The 20,622-nt window shown below is 37.8% G+C and overlaps 1 protein-coding gene across 5 annotated transcripts in view; it reads left to right on the plus strand.

Annotated features, from left to right (window-relative positions):
- The window catches only part of SOX5 (SRY-box transcription factor 5), a gene marked incomplete at its 3' end in the record, with an annotated part of 288,287 nt that overhangs the window by 16,418 nt on the left and 251,247 nt on the right, over positions 1 to 20,622 (plus strand). For 3 of the 5 annotated variants that reach the window (XM_082280572.1, XM_082280570.1, XM_082280571.1), the window contains exon 2: positions 19,750 to 19,981. In XM_082280572.1, the coding sequence (XP_082136698.1) occupies positions 19,750 to 19,981 (232 nt within the window). The remainder of the gene's footprint in view (positions 1 to 19,749; positions 19,982 to 20,622) is intronic. The other 2 variants (XM_082280573.1, XM_082280574.1) reach the window with 1 other exon arrangement.

Raw genomic sequence — 20,622 nt, forward strand, 5'->3', positions numbered from 1 at the left:
ATCGTGGGGGTGGAGGGAAGAAATGAAGTGGCAGGGCTTTTGTCGCTACTGTTTTTTGGAAATGTGTTCAAATAACTATTTTGGAAGATGATGGTGAGGTTGTTCCTACTATTTGCGCTGCATTGCCAAAACATTGTGCTCTTGTATGAGGTAATAGATGTGGTTTGTGGCGATATTATGAAAACATTGGTTTGTTATGATGATTGCAGAAAAAATCCCAACTACATGGTAACGTATTTGTAATATTTTATTGAAGTGAAACATGGAAAATACAGCATAGCTTGGAGTGCCCTTGGAATGATTTAATGTTTCAGGAATGAAGAAGCTATTGTGCAAAACTGAAGTGGGTGTACGTGACATCAGTTAAAGAATAGATTTTGGGCCATTTAAACATAGTTTAGTTTTTTTGGTTTTGTTTCTTTTGGTGTGGGGTTGTTCAGGTGTTTTTTTTAGTATCCCTATTACATGTTATTCAGTTGGTAGCAGGACGCACTTTTACATGGCTAATAATCCAGATTAGAATGCTTTTTTTTTTTTCCCCCCTGTGAAATGTAGGCAATATTACCTAAAAGATAAAAGGATAACTGCTGCTGTTGTAGACTAAGGAATGGGACATGGTTAACGCCTAACAAGTTATACAGTGTAGTCATTGAAGGATGTCTAAGTGTATAGGTAGAGGCAAGAGGACCACAGACTCATTCCTCTCAATATCTAGTCTTGAGGTAAGGCACTCAGAAAAGTAAACAGGAAGAGATTCATGCTGTCGCTTCACACACTCCAACTGGACAGGCTGAGCTCCTGGGTTTCCCAGCTATGCTGACTGAGAGGTTTGAAATGATTTTTTGATATTTTTTTTTTTATTTCCTCTTTGTTTACACAACCTATTTTTGTTTCTTGCTTGATGTTAGGTAATGGGCGTTAAGTCAGAAAGATTGGACCTTTTATGGATTTTTAAAAATTTTTTTTTAGTTTTAAGGGAATACAATTAAAGCAACACATTATGTCCAGGACAGTCAAACACCCTAGGTGTATAAAACTACTTGTTTCCTACTTTGACAATTTTATATGCCTGCTAGGTGTGTGAGTATTTCAGTTCTAAAACTCCGCTTCATCTGTATGTGGTGTCTTCCATCGTGTTCAGATAATCAGGCCAGAATCTCTAAATGTTTAGTTAGGAATGGTCTGCATGAGAGCACCATAGGTGCTTCAGATAAGTGTCATCTGTTTGTATGAGGAGTAGGTGCCAAAAGAGTATGTCAGTATGTCACTGAACAGTATGTCACTGAACCAGCAAATCAGCACTGTGGTTTGCTCCATCTTCCTTTATTTTGTGTGATTTTTTTCATCTTTTTATTGTACATTGCAAAAGACTAACATATTTATCATTCAGAGAGCTGAAACTTCTACAGTATTTTTTTACTGCCTCTTGGTAATGACATGTCTCCTATAAAGCAGAGCAGGATCTACAGCAGAGATGTAATGAATGACCACAGCCAGTGACTGTGATGTGCAATTGATTTCTGTTTTTTGAAAATATACCCTTGATAATTAGTCATTTGGCTGAACTACCCTATTCTTCTTTATATGAGTTGTGTACAGAAAGAGGCATGATACATGTTATTACTCATATAGCTGTGTCAATAATGATATAAGCTATATAGATGTGAAAAAATGGACTAGAATAAATAACGGCAGAGAACTGAACTAAAATATTTTCCTTTAGGTAAATAGTGGCACTTTATGGTGTGTTAGAAAAACCACAATCTCAGAACAATTATATAAAAGAAAATGTCTAAATATGTTATAATCAAGTCAGTGGGGTACTTTTTCTGGGTGCCTCCTTTTCTACTTTGTGTAGGGATTTGACCAAATGTGCAGCATGAAATTTATTCTGTGAAGAAAGTGATATTTGGGTTCATGTTCTGTTTGTACAGGAATGTCCTTTTATAATGCGATAGGTAATACCAGACTAGCAAAGCAGAACGGTTAGACTTACGAGGTGTGGATTTGTAGAAACTCACCACAGATTAATGAAAAAGGAGAGATTAGTAACTTCTTTTCCTGATGTTGTAAAGCTCAAAATTAAATGCCCAGAGTTTCTGTTAGAATCAGCGGCAGCTGGAAATGCTGAGATCTTTGCAGGTTTAGGCATCCTTCTCCTGTGCTTCAGAAGGTGCTAAAGTTAGAAGGAGCTTTTAACTCTGAGGTCATTTGGCCTCACTGTCACAGAATCATAGAATGGTTTGGGTTGAAAGGGACCTAAAAGATCATCTCGTTCCAACCCCACTTGGAAAGACAGGGATGCCACCTGCTTGATCTGGTTGCTCAGGGCCCCATCCAACCTGGCCTTGAGCTACGAAATGCTTGTCCTTAGAACATCCATGGTCTTGTTGCAGAGTGAAAAGGGAACGGAAGAAGGAATGACACAGGAGGGAAATGGGGATGGGATGGGACGGCTTACATGGGTGCCCTTGCATGAGAGATACAGCTACCTGCTTTCTGTCCCACTTTTTGCATTTGAAATGGATGGTGACACGATACTGGGCCCTTGGCTCTTGTTCTTGGATTGTTTTTAATTCTTTTGGGTTTTTTTAAGTCATGGCAGTGGGTCATTCAGAATTGCTTCATTTTGTTCTGTAACCAGGGTGAAGAGGAAGGTTTGGTTGGCAATTTATAGGTTGGGGAGGGTGCTGCTAGAAGTATATAGGGGTAGCAAAAAAGAAGAAAAAAAGGGAAACAAAGATAGTTTTAGTCTTTTTAAGGTGTATGGCTGTACAGGTTTTGAGATTCATCACCAACTGGAAAAAAGTGAGAGACCAAGGGAAATTATCCTGTTTATTTGACTAGGCCTTCCCTTGACTCTGGAAGCTATAATCATCTTTATGCTGGTTGTCTTTCAAAGTATAATTAGCCTGGAAGTGAATGTGGGTGGTGGGTGGTATGGCGAAGTATTTCTTCAGAAAAAAATAAATACGGCAAAAATGGGCTGCTGAGGGAAGAAGGTCTTGTGTAGCTTTCCAGTTCTTTGGTTTGGACAGTGCATGCCTGTAACTCCAGAAACCAAAAGCATCCCAAATGGACGTCCAGGGAGACTTCGCTACGAACAGTGTAACTGGAACATGCCCCAGTTTATTATGGTGATGGTAACGCTTTGTGCTTCTGTTGTGCCCTGTGTGCTTCGGCCTCAAGGTGCTTTACAAATATTAAGGGATTAGCTTGCACAATGCTGCTGAAAAATAGGTATCATTACCGCCCCCCTTTACGGTCCTGGGAATTGGAGTACCAAGGAGTACAACAGCTAAGCTATGCTTTTGTCTGGAGGGAAGAACTCACATTATGTCACCCCAGTGTGGCGAGAGGCTTGAATAGGGCAGGAGGAAAAGTTGGTTTCTGCAGACTCTTGAGTGTTTGCAGCTCTTCACTTCATTCAGGTTGGGCTTGGAAGACAAACTTGCAACCTTAGAGGGACAGGAGGCAAAATTGTAATTAATTCATCCCTAATTGGCATAGCAGTAAGTAATTCTGCTTAATCCATTCCTTGCTGTGAGGATGAAGTAAAGCTAAACAGTTGAATTCTGGAGGGGACAAGGGGAAGAGGGGGAGTAGGCAGTAAAGATGGACAGAGGCAGACATTTCTTATGCCACATGGTGAGAATACCTAGAAAAATAAGAAACCTTTCTTATTTTTCCCTCAGATTGCCTCTTGACTTAATTAGGTGAAATGCAAAGAAGTAGACAATTCATTTTTGAAAAAATCACTAAATTTTCTCTTCCTCTTCTTGTCTTTCATTCAGTCCATGAGAGTCTCTGGAGTGTGAAATGTGAAGACACCAAATTGGAATTAATTTTGCTTTTTCATTTAACAGATTGTGTTACATTAACACCACACTATTGCCAAGCAGCAAACCTTTCCTTTCCTCAGATGTTAGCTACTAATACAGACTACGAACTGCTGAAAGAATGGTTATACTGAAATGCTTTATTTAAGTTTCTCCTCCCTAGTGGGCCCTGATTCTGCTGAGATGTATTCACATGAGCAGGCTCACCGAATTCTCTTTTATTGCTTCCTGGCAAGTAAGCTGGATTCTATTTCATACAGCGTGGCCCAAGTTAGAATTTCAAAGCTCACTCAATCCTCAGAGAGACCTTTGCAAGACTCTCTTCTCCTGTATCTAGACAGACACTAAACATGCTGAGGGCACAATTGAATTAATCAGGACTACTCATGTACAGAAAATCAACCAAGAGTCTGTTTAAGAGATGACAACTTTGATATCGTATTGTTCATTACCAGCCCAGGAATTGTTACTGCTCATGTAACTGGGTTATTAAATTGTTTACTGATGACAAATCTTGTTTCCAACATTAAGCATACATTGAGAGTCTTGGTGTAGTTCTCCTGAAAAGAATTATCTATAAATCACATCACAGGATTTATTTTCTCTCCTTAAACTGTGTTTTACTTGCACTTGTGAGTGTGGGTTTGTTTTTTTTATTTTCAGTCCTACAAGTTTAGCCCAGGATATGTCAATCAGGCAGTTCTCTGACTCATATGACTCTCAGTGTACCCAGTGCTCAGGACTGCTTAGTGAGGTGGTGCCGTTTGACGTTCCCCCTGTCCAGAGCAGAAGCACACCTTAATGGTTTGGATGGATTCCCTTGTTTTCTTTGCTCAAGATTAAAGTATTTATAGCTCAAGCTCCTGCAAGAGCAGCAGCCCATTCACTGGCACCATCTCGCTGATAAAAATGCAAGTCTATTCCCTTCTTTTTTACCAGATTTGTATCTCATCTCTCTGTAAGATTCTATTCCATTTCAGGCTTCCTGCCATTTGAACTAGAAATCTTATATATATTATTTAAAAGCTCCTGTGCTGCAACTGTACATCTAAATTACTTGAATTTTAGAGTATCTGAGCAAAACTGTCTTTGAGGGATGGTTCTTCTTCCAGCTGTGGTACTGTTGCGTTTTTCTGTCTTTATGACTGTAATCCCATTGCCTTTGGAATTATCAGGACTCAGTGTGGAGTTGTTGCCAATGGACAGAGGTCATGAACCCAGTGAGCAGTCAGTCCTTTTAAATGTGAACAAAATTCTTTTACTCTGTGTGTGTCTGTGTGTGTGTGTGTGTTTCCAAGATGTTGTGGTTGCACAGATACAGAATTATTAAAGCCTTCATTTCAGTTTTTACAAAACCAGAGAAATATATTGCAGTGCTGCTGAAACTGCCATTCTCAAGTGTAAAAGGCTTCAGCTGCTGCTGTGTTATACATACAACCCATGGTGGTGGCATTTCACCTCTTTTAGGGTATTTTTACCTGTAGACCATTTTCAAGCTAAAATACACTGATGGGCTTTGTAATCACACAGCCTTTTCTGGATATTATTTGCAGATACTGTATTTCTAAAAAATTTCATTACCTGCCTATATCTTCCCTCTAATATTAATTCTTTGCTTCCTTTTAACTGTGATACGACAATACACGATTAAATGGTTGTCAGACTTGCAGTTTATTGCAGTCCTCTTTGGGATCCTGGTTGTTTTTAAAGTGTGGTTTGTCAGGTGTGTTTGATCCCACTTAAGGTGAGAGGTCTGTCACATCCATGGTTGCTGCAGTAAAGTTAGCTGTGACTATCCATTAACGGGGATTAAAGTAGGAGCTGTGAGAATGTCAGATGTTGTACACTGGTCACAGTATTTCCCAAAATTCTGGAAACTGTGTTTAGTGTATATACTCAGCAATTCTGGAGAACAGTTGTCAGAATATTTGCATCAGGCTGAATTGGATTTTGACATGCAAACTCTTGTACAAAAAGGTCCTGCTCTGATTCTGTGTGACGTGGACCTGAGGTGGTAAACATTTGGTCTCTTCCTGAGTTCAGTTTCACAAACAAAAAGTCTGGAATGATTTTTTTTAATGTTTACTGTTTGATTGTAAGCACTGACTTGCAGTAGAAGAAAACCATAAAACTGCAAAGGGAAAGATGAAGTTTGTGTATGTCAGCTTGAGTTTGGCAGTACAAAACAATGTGTTCTTTATTAAGCAGAGTTGAATGGGTTTAAATTAATTGTAGCTGCTACTATATGTGGGAAGGTAGAGAATGTAAAATATAATATTAATAACAAATGCTTTCTTTTTGGTGGGTAACTAATTTTTAAGCTGCTTGGAAAATGCAGTGGCTGGACAGAATTTGCTTAGCAAGGCAGCTGCCTGCCCTGGAACTTTGCTGGGTTTAATAAGGGCTGATTACACAGGTGGCAGTGACAACAGTGGTAGATTTTCTGAGAAATGCATTATTTTCACAGTGCCGCTGATGGAAGAAACGCTTAGTAGCAGCTGATAATTAATGATCAATTTGGAGATTATCACCAACAATTTACAAAGGTTGACTTTTCCTTTAGAAGTCCCTTTGGATAAACTGGATGGTAAATTACCTGTCTAAGGCTTTTACTTTACTTGTGCTAATAAGATGAAAATGAATATGTTTGAAGAGCTCTGAACTGAACTTTTCAGACTGTCTGATAATCCATACAACTCTTCTTTAAACATCTTAAGTGAGTGAGCAAATAGAGACTATAATAAAATTGAAAATCGTCATGTGAGCACATGTTACCACCCTGTCTAAGTAATGGGGCATGACAAATAAGAGGCACTGCTGTAGAGTTCATATTTTCATTTTATGGCATGCATTAAATATTTGATCATCAGCCAGCAGAGAGGAACAATTGGGCTAAGAGTATCATTTGCAAATAGAGGAGTGAGATTTAGACTGTCATAGTCTGAGCATGGGATGGAGAACTTCTATATCTTAGTCCATGCTTCAATAGCTCCTCTTTACTTTGGGGTGTGCAGACCACTTAAAATCCCCTTCTGTATTTCCTCAGACTGCAAAAAGGAGTTAGTAATATGTATTTACTTCAGAGGGCATAATAATCTTTATTTACTTCACAGGAGAAGGGATATGTGAAGAGTAATTAGTATTTGTAAGTGCTTTTAAGGATGATGAAAAGGGTAGTGCAAATATGGAATGTTCGCTAATAAATTGTGTACAAAAAAGAAGAGGAGTAAGATGAGTTTTATAGAGTTATGAAGGTGCTTGGAGACATTGATGGGCTCCCAGTCAGATTTTCAGAAGTCTATAGGTATCTTAATATTTGAAGCATATTTGAAATTCTCTTAACAGCAAGGCAAACTCTATGTTTTTGGCACTTTAATATCTTCTAAAATCAGGCTTGTGCTTTGTATCTATAATGTGGGGCGGGAAGGAGGTAGAGGGAATTCAGGGGCTAGGGGTGTAAAGGCCTGGTAACAGCTGCACCTTCTGATCATCCCCTCTAAAGCAAGGATGGAGATGGAGGATGAGAGAGGATAAAGGAGAAAGGTAAAAATCTTTGCACATCTGATGAGCTCTTTTACAAAGGAGGGGTTTACAGACTGCTAAAAAGGCCAGCCAGTGAAACTGGACAGTAGTGAAAAGGATTCAGTGACATTCTCCTGCTAAGTGCTGTTTATTTAGATTTTGGGGGTTTTTTTTGTTGGGTTGTTTTGTTTTAATTATCACTGCCCAGAAAAGAGGGTTGAATAGATTATTATGTAAATATAGTCATTAGGTAAAAGAAAAAAAAAACCAACATTATTACAGTCTGTTGGCAGGACTCCATGTAGGAACTTCCTGAAGAGTTGGACTCAATGAACCTTGTGGGTCCATTCCAATTTAGAATAGTCTGTGATTCTGTAAAACTTAGTTTTGCAGTTGCAAAATGCAGTAGCTGATGAGAGAACTTAATTTTTGTCATCACTTAAGTGTCAGTACACACAAACCCACTGGGTAAATTAATGATACAAGTAAGTAATGCAAACAGCAATCACCAGTAGAATGTTTCCTTTTAAAAAAGGAAAATGTGAGCTTGCAGAGCATTTTATAAAGACAGTTAAACTTTCTTATCTCTTATGTAAAAATAGAAAAACTGGGAGCCAGAAAGATTCAATAAATCATGTGGGATCACATGGGAAGTTGCTGTCTTCTGAATTCTTAATGTTGAGTCCTGGTTTCATTGTCCATCCTGAGGCAGAGAGGGCATTCAGGAGTAACCAATCTGGTCATAGTTTGTGTTTGTGCTTCTTTGGCAATCATCAATTCCAAAGGCCATTGCTATACTTAAGAAATAAATTTCTCCGATGTATTTTAGTCAATCCTTTCTCCTAGTTTTCATTCAAATGGCTCTAGAGCTTGCCAGGTGACCACTTCCCCAAATCAAAATCTATTTACTACTGTTTCGAAGTAAAAAATGGGATAGTGGACCTTTCCTGTTGTGTTTTATATCCAGTTGAGGGTGTTAACCTTGAAAATGTAACTTATCATTAGCTGGTGGTACAGAGGTGTTTGTTAATATATGGGGCTAATGAATCCATGATTTTTCTCCATGGCTTAGTTTATTGTGACTCTACTTATTCCCAGTCAATTACTTTGGTTGCAGCAGGTATGCCATGGTTCACTTATAATATAATTAAGTGTATCTCCAGCAGGGAGAGGGTTTTTGATAAAAAATAGTCTTTTCAAGAAAGCTATTATACCACTTGTTATGGCAATAGAAGCCAGGTTTACTTTACTGTAATGTATATTTATTTTTTTCAGAGGACTGTCGCTCTCATCTGAAGTTGAACTTCCATGGCAATATGTGCCTTAGACTGCTAAATTGTTTTAGTATGTCTTAGTAAAAGCAGTTGTAGGCAAGAGCATTTTAATGGTGATTTTTAAGTGTGTTTGAAAGCAGTGTGTGGAGAGTGTGAGGTAGGGGAAGAGGCAAATGTTTATTTGAAGATGTGTTTGAATGAATCTTCTTACATAAATTTGCCACTGTTAAGAAAGAGGGGCTCTGCCCCTTTTAGATCACAAAGGTCTCTCAGTGGGGGATGGTTTTGGTAATGGAAAAAACAAAAAAGGTTCCAGTATGTGGTGGAGGAGGTAAAATAAACAAACACAATGGATGATTACTTCTCTCCATCAAGGCTTCTTTATCCTTGCAAGCTCAGTCAGTGGTCAGCATGTTAGACACCCCTCCCTGTTTTACCCACCCCTGAACTGTGTCCTTTGACAGCGCTGGTTTATACAGCTGGGGCTTTGTGGAGCTGGACGGGCACCGCTGCTGAACTACAGATGTGAAGGTAGACAGAGCACCTATGGAAGGGTGAATGGCATCCTCCTAGTTCCCTTGGAGGGAAGGATATTCCTTCCAGGGTTTTTCTCCTCTCTACCCCACTCCACAGCTTCCAAGGCTTTTTAAAGTAGACCTCTTTTTGCAATGGTGCTTCTGTGCCTGCCACCGCAGCCTTTCTTAAGGAAAATTTGAGGCAGCTTATGATTCTTAAGGTGTTCTGTTCAGAATGGTCTCCCATTTTCCTATTTGTTGATTTGTTTTCACCATGCATGCCAATATGCATTTATTTGTGCAAGGATATACGTGTGTTACGTGACTACGAGCTGTATTTTTATTGCCTAGCAGCTCCAGCAGTGTCTAGAGTTAGTTTGTTAAGCTGGGTGATTATCAGCTGGCTATGATTGTTCTTTTCTCTTGTAATGTGACAGGTATATCTTAGAATCAAAACTAAAAATCAGCTTTCAGGCAGCTGAAGTCAATCCATTTACCTACACGAGGAAGAGTGTTAGCATGTGCAAGCAAGTTCTGAAAAGTGTCCAGTAGTGTTGGAAATGGAACATGGATGTTCAGAAATAAGAAAAAATTACAGATGTGAAAGGGACTTGTACAACACTACCGTGAGTGAATAGATGTGTGATTGCACCACCCATTTTTTTAATGTAGATTTTTAATTCTTACACTTTTCTGTGTAATAAAAACTGGGAAAAGAATACAACAGTCACAAGATAACTGAAGAAGACTTCACAGTACAGTGTGCACAGTTAGCGAGGTGGAAGCCCTCACATCATACCATAAATATTTCCTGTTCTAGCCCTCATTTGTTGGGCCAGAGATGGCACAACTGTGGATCTTCTGAAGTAGGAGATATGAATGCAAAACTGAACACTTGAAAAAAGTTCATTTTCTCTCTTGGCATATCAGAACGCCTGAGTAAAATTATTTTTATTTAAACAATTTTTGTTTTACTCTATTGGTATTTCAGAGTAATTTTCCGAGGCAGCAATTTTCACTAGTTTGTGAAAGGCAACATCTGGGCTTTGGAACAATCTCTTTTCAGCTTTGAAAATCCTACCTCAAATTGCTTATACATTATAAATGTTTGAAATTTTTTTGTGGTGTTTGTTTAGCATAATGGAAAAGCAATAATGTATTTATTCCCTGTGATTTTATCTTCAAGTTCAGTCTGATTTTTCTTTCTTGGGGTCTCAAGGATTACTTGTTCCTGGGCCAAGAATGCACCTGTCATGTATAAACCCTCCAAAAAGGGAGGAGCACGCACATGAATGTGAACCAAAAAAAAAAAAAAAAAAAAATTCTGAGCAGCTGGGATTTACCTGTTGGAAAGAAAATGTTTACATCCATTAGAGACATTGCTGTGCTTTAAGTATATTTTTTCATACCCCTCCTCACCACACACACAGATGCAAAACCAATTTCACTGTGTCTGCAGTTCTTAAAGGCACATGTTGGTTCTCTGAGGCCTCACTTCTGCTCCCACTAAACTTATTTAGAGGCCCAATTTTTCAGTGATGCAAGTTCATGCTGTCAGTGGTTATCTACTTTACTGGCATGATCAGTTTTGCCAGGAAACATACAGGACACATGTGGATTAATGTGTTTATGAGTGCTTTTTTTTGCATTTCTGTTGCAAAAAAAAAAAAGGGGTTTTGCATTTGTTTTACAAAGTGGTAGACGTAGTGAAAATGTGGATGCAAGTGATGGTTGGAGCAGGAGTTTATATAATAACTACGGAATGATACTGCAAATTCAGATGTGTAAACACTGGTGAGCACCTTGAGAATTATTTCATAAGTGCAATTATATGCACATTTATAGAAAGGAAACACACATGCAATGTAAAGTTATTATTTTGAACTTAACAGTAGGGAAATCGAGAGTGAAGTGGGGAAAAAAAGGAACTTTTAAAAATTTCCTTGTTTCTGGTTTGTTTGTGATTACCCACAAACTCTGCAGAGGAAATGTTGCTTAGAAAATACTTAAAATACCATTTGTTGAGTTTTAAATTTCAATAAAGGGGAAAGGAGAGGGGGCTTGAAGCTGAATGGCTGTTTGTTTGGCACTCACATCAGACAGTGGTGTGATGGAAGAGTAGGAAAAGCTGTTTGACATTCTACCAAGATCTCAGTCAAAATAATGGCTCCTCAGATTAAAATCTGTGCATCTTTTGGGAGAGAACTCTTATTATTAATGTTGATTCTATTGAAAGTAATTAATCATTTAACAAAGCTTGAAGAAAAATATGTCAGCTTGATTAGATAAATACTGCGAATGACCAAGAATAAGCTCCCAAAATGCAAAAGTTTTAATATTAACTAATTTTTCAAAATGAGCCCATGCTTCCTCAAATTTCTTTGTAATAAATCAGTCATAATTGTCATAATTTTAAAGCCGTTTCAACTCCTTGCCTTATTTCACTCAGTGTCAGTGGGAATTATGTGTGGACATCTGTGTGTGAGGTATGGATTCCCCGTGCAGTGCAGCTCTCCCACTCAGTGTCTGGAGAAGGGCTGACGACTTTTCTGCCATTTTCAAGTATTAGTTTGTACAGTGAAATCTCAAGGCCTGAAATCTCTAATTATTTTACTAGATCCTCTTTGTAGTTCAGCAAGCAGAAGAGTGATGATTACCTAATGGTCACAGTGATTGAGATAGTGCTTTTAGCTGTGAGCAGTTCCTAAAACTTTACATGAAAATAAAAGCAAAATTCTGCTATTTTTGTGGTGTATGAGGGCAAATTTTAAATAATAATAAAAAGTATAATAAATAAATAATAAAAAAGCAAGACATATGAGGAGCTGAAGGGTGGGGGGAGGTACATTTCTGAAAGGTTGGGGGGTGGAAGGAAAGGAAGCCAGAGTTAATTTGAGGATGCACTGGAAAATAAATGAGCTTGTGGATTTAATTCAAAATCATCCAAGCAGAGTCTTTTGCATGAAAGAAGCCAGTGATCAGGCTCAGTTTACTTGAAACATCAACAATGACTGCATCCTGCTGTTTCAGAGTTTGTGCTGATAGATGCTTATCGTCTTTGACACTGCACCACCGCAGTTGTGTGTTGCCTGTGCCATAACTGCGTTATCACTACGTGCCTCTTCTGATTTTAAGAAGTTCTCAAAACTCACAGATTTTGAAGTTTGATCTCTCAGAAACATGCTTTTCAGCAACTAAAATCTTATCCTGTAGTTTCAGGTTTATAAACTTCTTATTAGATTTTAGACTCTTTGATATACAGATGAGTGAAAAACAAAAGACTGATGAACTTGACAGGTACCAAACAAAAATTATGAGAACACAGGTTATCATGCTACAGCTGATTTTGAATGTGTGTCTCTGGGTGAATTGCTAAATGTTCCTGCATAACACACACCAGTAAGACCCAAAGTCTGTGTGAGGTCTATGAAAGAATTAGGTAATATTCATTACAGTAATAGAATATAGTAGATAGGAGTTCCTTCATTACCTTCCAAATTCTGTTTTGGTTGAATGCTGGTTTGTTTCAGGCTACAGTATTTCACTTAAAACTTGGTCATGCACAGTCTTTCCAAGTTACCTGCTTCAAAAAGTCAGTGAAAAACTTTGTGTAACACATGTTGGTAATTTTCAACATGAACTGTTTTTGACAACAGATTTTTACTAGACTTGATTTTACAGTGGTTTTTCATGCAAAAATTCCTTGGAAGTGCAAGAAAATGAAGATGATAAAATTTTAGTTGATGGCATAGAATTTTTAGAAAGTGGTGGGGGTTTTTTCTCATTTTCCTATTCCATTTTCCATTAGAAAAGGGTTTTGTTAATATTTTCTTGAAGGACACATATAGCAACTTTATTATTTGAGAGTTTCAAATCTTTTCGAATTGAAACCATTTACTGCTGGAATTTGGAGCAGTAGCTTTTCTCAAAAAACAATTTCCACAGTATGTGGAATATCAGGTTTGTTAGCCAGGCTGCTGATATTACACTGTACTTTAAAACGGACTGAGGATAACATATTCCCTTCCTATTTTATATTCAGAATCCTCTAAACTGGAGGACTATCAAAAATTGTTAAAGTTACCCCATACAGAGAGGAAATCTGGAAAGCCAAAGGGATAAGGTGGGCCGGGTGAAATGGAAATTATTGGGTGCCCCTAACCATAGGATTACTTGTGGCAGCTCTATAGACAACTGCACAGAAATACTACGTAAGTTATGCTGTAGTGATTTTGGTTTGTGTTAACAAAGTTGACTTGTTCACCAAAACCGCTTTTGAATAACACAACTTACTTGTAGCATATGTGCATTTTAAAAGATGGCTGATTGATATGATCTTAGAAAGTAATAATTAACAGATTATTCCACCTCAGTGTGAGTGACAGATGAGAGCACGTTTCATGCACAGTTTTTACTGATTAGCAGATTAGAGAGTTTTGCTTCTTTTTTCTTTTTTTTTTTTAATTGTAGAATTACTTCAGTGAAGAATTCCAAACCAGGCTGTAAATGACTCAAAGATATTGCCAAATGAAGTCTGTTTTTAGTGGTATGTGTAGAAACAAGTCAGGCTTGCAGCTCCCAGTGGGACAGTGTGTAGGAGTTTGCCACCCTTACTCATGTTGAGTAATACCTTATTACACAAGCAATCTTGTCAAAATGAATAGAGTTGGTTTTTTTAAAGGTACTAGTTATTCAGTGTACATAAATAATTAATTACTTCGGGGCCAAAACAGAATGGAAACCGTTGTTAGTGTTAACTGTCACCTCTTGCCTGGGCTGTGTGTAAGGGAGATCATAGTTTCAGTAAACCTGGGAAGAAGAACTGTTTTATTAGCACTGAATGTGGTCAGGGATGAGGCAGATGCATTGCTGACATTTTGGATAAGCTTGTGTTTATGCATCTATATGTGTGCGTGTGTACGCTTATACATTAGATGCATGTAGTAGTGCTGCTGTCTGTAATCATAATTATTTCCTGCGGAAAAGCAGACTGCGGCTTTCCAACAAGTACTGTAATTAGAGGTAAACATCCCTGCAGATTGAATCCCACTGGAGTTTTTGGACCAGTTTAGCACTTAGTATTTGATTTGGACTCAGGCTGTGTTCAGGAGCAGATGTGGTGCTGTTGGTAGTGGGCTGACCCTCCACACTGTTGCTGATATGCTCCTCTTGTCCTCATACCCTGTTCCCGTCACTGACGTATAGGCCGAGTGATTCAAAGTCTATCCATGAGAAAGACTTGGTTTCTAGCTGCCAGAGGAACTCAAGAGGTGAATGTTTTCATGCCGATTCAGAAACTGGCTGTGCGACTCCAGTCAGGCGCTGTCACGCCTGGTTATGGTGAGAAAACAACAATGCCTCTCTTGATAAGAGAAAAAAAGTCTTGCACAGTCAGAATTTTGACATAAAATTTAAATCATCTTTCTACATCCTGTGGACTTGGAGCTGTCAAAGAGGCAAAGCCTGTGTTTGAATGGAAAAGCTTTTTATTTCTTTAAAAAGTGTACCAACTATAATTATCCATAACTTTGCAAGCCTGTTTTAATGCTGTTTTATAATTACAGGTCTTAATGCTAGATTATACAAAGTCATTTATAAATAGTAAGAACAGTGGGACTTTGGGAGTTTTTAACCTGTAGATTGCTGTGGGTTGTGGCGGCTGACGGGATTTTGCCTGCATGTGTATGGGGTGAGCTGTGTAATGATTGATGAATCCCTTAATTAACTTCCAACAAGTTAAGATTTATGGCCTCATATCTTTTTCTCCTGACACATCTGTGTTTGTCACTTTTGAAGACATGGATAAGCCCCTTCTCCAAAAGCTTTTGTAGGTATCTGAAATGTTTCTGAGGTATTTTGCTTAATGTAACAAGATTAGAGTTTTATGACATAAAATTTATGAAATTTTATGGCATGAACAATCAAATTGGGAAGGATGCAGGTTGTGTGCTAGAGGGCACTATCTCCTTGAGTACTGAATACCACTTCAGATTTATTTTGGGAGTACAATCATGTATGAAATGAACTGAAACCAGTGAACAAATGGAGATGTAGTGGGGGACACTTAAGTGAGGTACTGTTAAAAATAGTATAAATAAAAAAAAAAAATAGCTGTGGAAAGATCATGGAAAGATCACTTTTGTGAGACACTGAATTCGAGGGAAAAAACAAACAAGCAAAATAGTCATATTTAGTACCCTGAAAGTATTTGGATGGAACCAATATGTGTAGATGGCATGAGGAAACAATTCATGTGGATGCAAGCTTTTACTTGCTCCAGTGGGAAAATCAAGCCGTGCTGAAGTCAATGCAAAATCTCTGAGATCAATAGACACAGGGTATCAATTTAACCCCACAAAGAATCTGTTATAAATTGAAGAGCAGTAAAGAAATACTTGGAGAAACTGTTGTAATATGAATCACATAAAATATTTGTTGGATAACAGTGTGTTAGAACAGTGAGGTTTTTACTTCCCTGAAGAAAACATTCTTGCTACCAGGAAAAGCATTTATTTAATGAAAATTTAACAAAAAGCATGTTTTATTTTGTTTTGAACTGCAATTTCTGCATATTAGGAAGCCTTTCTGCAAACAGATATTTTTACAGGAAACAGTATCAAATTTGAATTCATCATCAGAACTAAATCTTTGGTTCCATCTGAACCATTGATACATGGGATACATAAGTACAGGGATACATTTCATAATTCCAGTGTGTCTGTGGAATGGCCTGGGTACCGCCTGTGTCCCAGTGCATCAGAACTTTGGAGATTTAGGTTCTCTAAAAAATTACCACCTACCTAGTTTTATTCAGTAGAAATTATTAATGACATTTCAAAATGCAGTTCTTCTTGAAACAATTAAGTTGCAACAGATTTCATCTGCAGTGACACCCTTTTACGTTTGAAATCTGTTCCGCTGTATTGCTGCTTTTCTGAGTTACATCTTAGGGTTTTGGGGTTTTTTTTTTAATCCTATCCATAAGCTGATGTTTCCTCTTCCATTGTAAATCTTCTTTCAGAGTGATATAATTGAAAACCCTTCTGAGTTTAAATTTGAGGAAAAGATCTTGAAGTCATGTGAGCTGTAAACTGTTGTGTTATCACTGAGGGTAGATCCAGGATGTTTGCAGTCCTTTGTTGAGATGGGATAATTCCAGTACTTCGTTAGATCTAGATCTGTTTAAAAGAGCTCGGTTTCAGATAATGTTGTTACTCAGAATTTCCCTGTTTCCGTTTCCTAATTGTTTGTGGTGGGAACTCTACTTGCATCTTAGATATGGAATCTGTTAAGACATGATATTAGATCAGTAGGATTACGAAGATATATGAAAAGAAGAGAATTAGAGGATGCATGATGTGGGAGCATTTCAAATTTGGGAAATGGACCAACAAAACTGTAGAAATAATGAAAGAAATTTATAGGTGACTTTTTCTTGTATCATGTTTTCTACTCAGCAACCCCTCAGAGATTTGATCCTTTGCTACTGTAGACTTTGACAGTGTCTCGGTTACTATTCTTTTGGAAGACATTTCCAAAAGTAGATATGGATCTATTCATTTATTTATTTAAATCTTCCCTTTTCTTGTGGAATTTTTCCAGATGTTCATAAGGAGTAAGAAATTTCTGTGAAACTGATTTCTGTTTTGACTCAGGTTGGCTATGGACAGAGCTGCCTGAAAACAAGTTGTGTTTGATGTCTGAGCTGTCCAGGTTTGTGTATTCAGTTCTGTGACCGTCCTTGGAAGACTAATGCTGATTAAAGCCTCAACTTTGCTGCCTTAGCCATTTTAGTAATTTGTTAGTCTTCTAGGATGGTGATGGGCGCATGGCTTGTAATTTAAACTGGATCTTTTAGAGACAAAGGGAAAAGTTTCTTCTACCTTTTCTACTATCACTTTAGTTTGGCCTACAATCCAACCTATAGGTTTTCATTTTAGATCAAAAGCAAAATAATCTGTTATTGCAAGTGCGTGGAGGTGGACACCTCTATTATCTTCCTTGTCTGTTCATATAAATTCTCTGCAGAAAATTATTTCATGCCTGTTAGGAAGAATGACAAGCAGAAGATGATGATCTGAAACTCTGTATTCACATATAAAGTTAAAAGAAGAGCTTTATTTCAGTGTGATATTCAAACTTTCCTTGTGACAGAATCTGTGTTATTCTAGGTTAACAGCAGTAGGAGTTCTTGACACAGTTTGAGTCTATAATATGTAATCCAAATCATCAATACAAAGCAAGGCATCCTCTCTCTATGATTTGTTGTCAGTGTGAATTGCAGTGGAGACTTTTGTACATGGTTTACAATATATTCAGTCATTTTATCGAATATAAGTGTTCTAAAGTATAGAAAATTACTGTGGAATAATTGGCTAATGATCTTGTGTCCCTCCCTTTTTGTTTGCCAAAATTGAGACAACTGCTTAGTGCTGATTTTCAGAGAGATTTGTAGAAACCCAGGCTTCTATTAAATAGTGTTAAAATGAGTAACCAAAAAACTTAAAATCAATAGCAAATGTCTATCTTGATGCAGTACAATGCAGAATATGAATAATTCACATTAACTTTAAAAGGGAGTTGTATGGTTTCTGCAGAAAAGCTTGAGATCTGTCATGTCAAACATAGCTGTAAAATGCTGAATTCAGTGGGCTAGTAGAAAACTGCCAGTAAGAGTCTATCTGGTGATCTCTGTCTTTGTACATATGCTTTGCTGCAGACACGTAGGTGGGAAAGCCTAGAAGACAGAATTCAGGTAGGATGTATGAAGTGTTAGTCTGTTGGACTAAGTCAAACATTAATAGAAAATACAGATTGCTTCTCTAAGCACCAGCAATAGGTGGTGTTCAGAACAGGCAATGTGCAGCTGAGTATGGGTTCTGGTAGGGATTTTTTGTCTGAGTTTTTGTTCTTGGTTCTTCTGTTTTTTTCTTTTCTTTTTTTTTCTTTTTTTTTCTTTTTTTTTCTTTTTTTTCTTTTTTTTTCTTTTTTTTCTTTTTTTTCTTTTTTTCCTTTTTTTTTTCTTCTTTTTCTTTTTTTTCTTTTTTTAATATAATCTAACTTGTCTCAGGAGGCAAGGCTCAAAATGAGATCATTAGAAGCAAAATAAGTCCTAACAAAGGGCTGTTTAAAGTCAGTTTGTTTTCAGGCCCAGTTGACTGCTGCTAAGAACCATTCCGTGCTCAATATGCCAAATCGTATGGACATGCTCCACCTCACAGCAGCCCCACACACGGTTCAAGAGGCTGCTGGGCTTTTGAAATGCAGTTCCTTTAACTGTGAAGTGGAAAATAAAAATGGGGTAATTAGAATCATAAATACGAGATTTATGAGGAGGAGCATTATTACTTAAGCCCCTTCTTTTAACTTTTGCGTACAAATAGTCTTCAGTTTCCTCGTTCATAACTTCTCTTTTTTCCTGTGAAACATTTCCCTATTTTTCTTTTCTTCTTTTGGCTATGCCTGTAGGAGTTCTCACTCCTCATTCCACTCCTTGCAGATGCCCCTGCTTAGCATACCCTGATTTTCATGAACGATGTTGCTGTAATTAATCCCAGAAGTTGTCTGCATTTTAACACTTCACTGTACCCCTCTTTTTTGGAGACCAAGCTGGAAGTATTTTGGGTTCTGTAAGATTTTCAGTAGTGCTTGGCTTGGGTGACACCTGAATTTGCCCATGATTTAAGCTTCTTTCAGTCTTTCTAAAAGTTGAAGATAAACATGAGCTATCAGACTGGTGTTATCAGACAGTATCAAAAAATTCACAGTGTAGGGTGGAACTTCAAGTCAATATTTCTGTGTGGTTTTTACAATGTGTGCTCTATGTATCTTCCTTGTGTATCCTTTATTATATAGTTAGAGATGTAAATTACATTTTCGTGGGGTTTTTTTTCTGGTCTGGCCATAGATAGGAAGAATTTGATATATAGGTAGATTTGATAGCAGATCTTAATTCAGTCAGTACACCTCTGACTTTATGCTGTCAAAAAGCTTAAATTATTAATGTCCGAATGTTTAATTGCTTAACTATACCAGATCTGCAAACCTGGAAAGATCCTTGCAACATGACTTTAACACTCAGTTGCTCACATGGGTGAAGTTTTGTAAACACAGACATTTTGGCTTGCTAGCAAGTTCTTTTATTGTATTGTATTTTATTTTACTTTATTTTTTTTATCAGTTGTGGTCGATAATGACAAGCAGATGATTATTCCTTAAAAGCTAAGTTGACAATAGCTTGTATCGGGAGACGTTCTATCTTCTTAGAATCCCTTGCAAATGCAAAACTAGATGGGTGTTTTTTTAAAGGAATTGCATTTCATTATGCAGTCTTAGGTGAATTTTCATGTTTAAGAAGCCAGAATACAAGAGAGTGCTATATTAGTGTATTATTCTCACAACAAACAAGCCACTGTTCTGTTGCTACCTGCTTGGCCATTGTTCCCAATTGTGTATGCTTTGCAGTGGTATTTGGATGGTTTCCTGCTCTCTGCCAGCACAAAAAAGGCATTTCTGTTACAATGGCCCCTAACCACACAATGACGGCATTAAGGATTTATTTGGAGGTTTCATTATTTTCTCCTCTTTTGTTCCTTCCAGGATGTCTTCCAAGCGACCAGCCTCTCCGTATGGGGAAGCAGATGGAGAGGTAGCCATGGTGACAAGCAGACAGAAAGTGGGAGAAGAGGAGAGTGACGGGCTCCCAGCCTTTCACCTTCCCTTGCATGTGAGTTTTCCCAACAAGCCTCACTCTGAGGAATTTCAGCCAGTTTCTCTGCTGACGCAAGAGAACTGTGGCCATAGGACTCCCACTTCTCAGCACAACACAATGGTAGGTTTGCTTATGGTCTATTGTGCTTACATCCATTCTTTGAATTCTGCCCCTGCAGTAGTTTGGCATCCAGATTTGTACTTTATGGAGTGTACAGTGCACAGCTACACGTACAGAACACGCCACAGTAATGTGTAAGCTCTGACCTAGCTGGGCTGCCTCTACCCTCCACTACAAATGCTAAATCACTTGCAGTGCAGACTTTTCCTCACCTTTGCCTGATGGCATTTAGGGTGCTAAAATTTGTTAGCTGCAGTGATGTGAATTGGAAGTGTATGTGTTCAGCAAACAGCAAATGGGTTTGGAACACTCTTAAGTGAGAGTCACGTTTGGCATGGTGTCTGAAATATCACCCTAATGCCAAGTTTGTGCAACAGTAAAGCATGAAAGTCTGCATAAAGGATAAAAAAGAAGAAACTTTGAATTTTGATGATTTAAAAACTTTTGTCTAAAGTGTAATTCACATCACAGATACCTACAATAAAGTTCACTGTGCTTATGAAATTAAATCAACGTACTACTTTTTCACTTGTTAATTTCCTCTCTACAAATGACACTGAGCACTTAATTCATTACATGTAGTAGTCCGGAGGAAGTCCAGAACTGGCTGTATCTAAAAGAAGACAAAACAATGCCATGTT

Source organism: Coloeus monedula (genome assembly GCF_965178545.1).
Source record: "Coloeus monedula genome assembly, chromosome: 4".
NCBI lineage: Eukaryota > Metazoa > Chordata > Aves > Passeriformes > Corvidae > Coloeus > Coloeus monedula.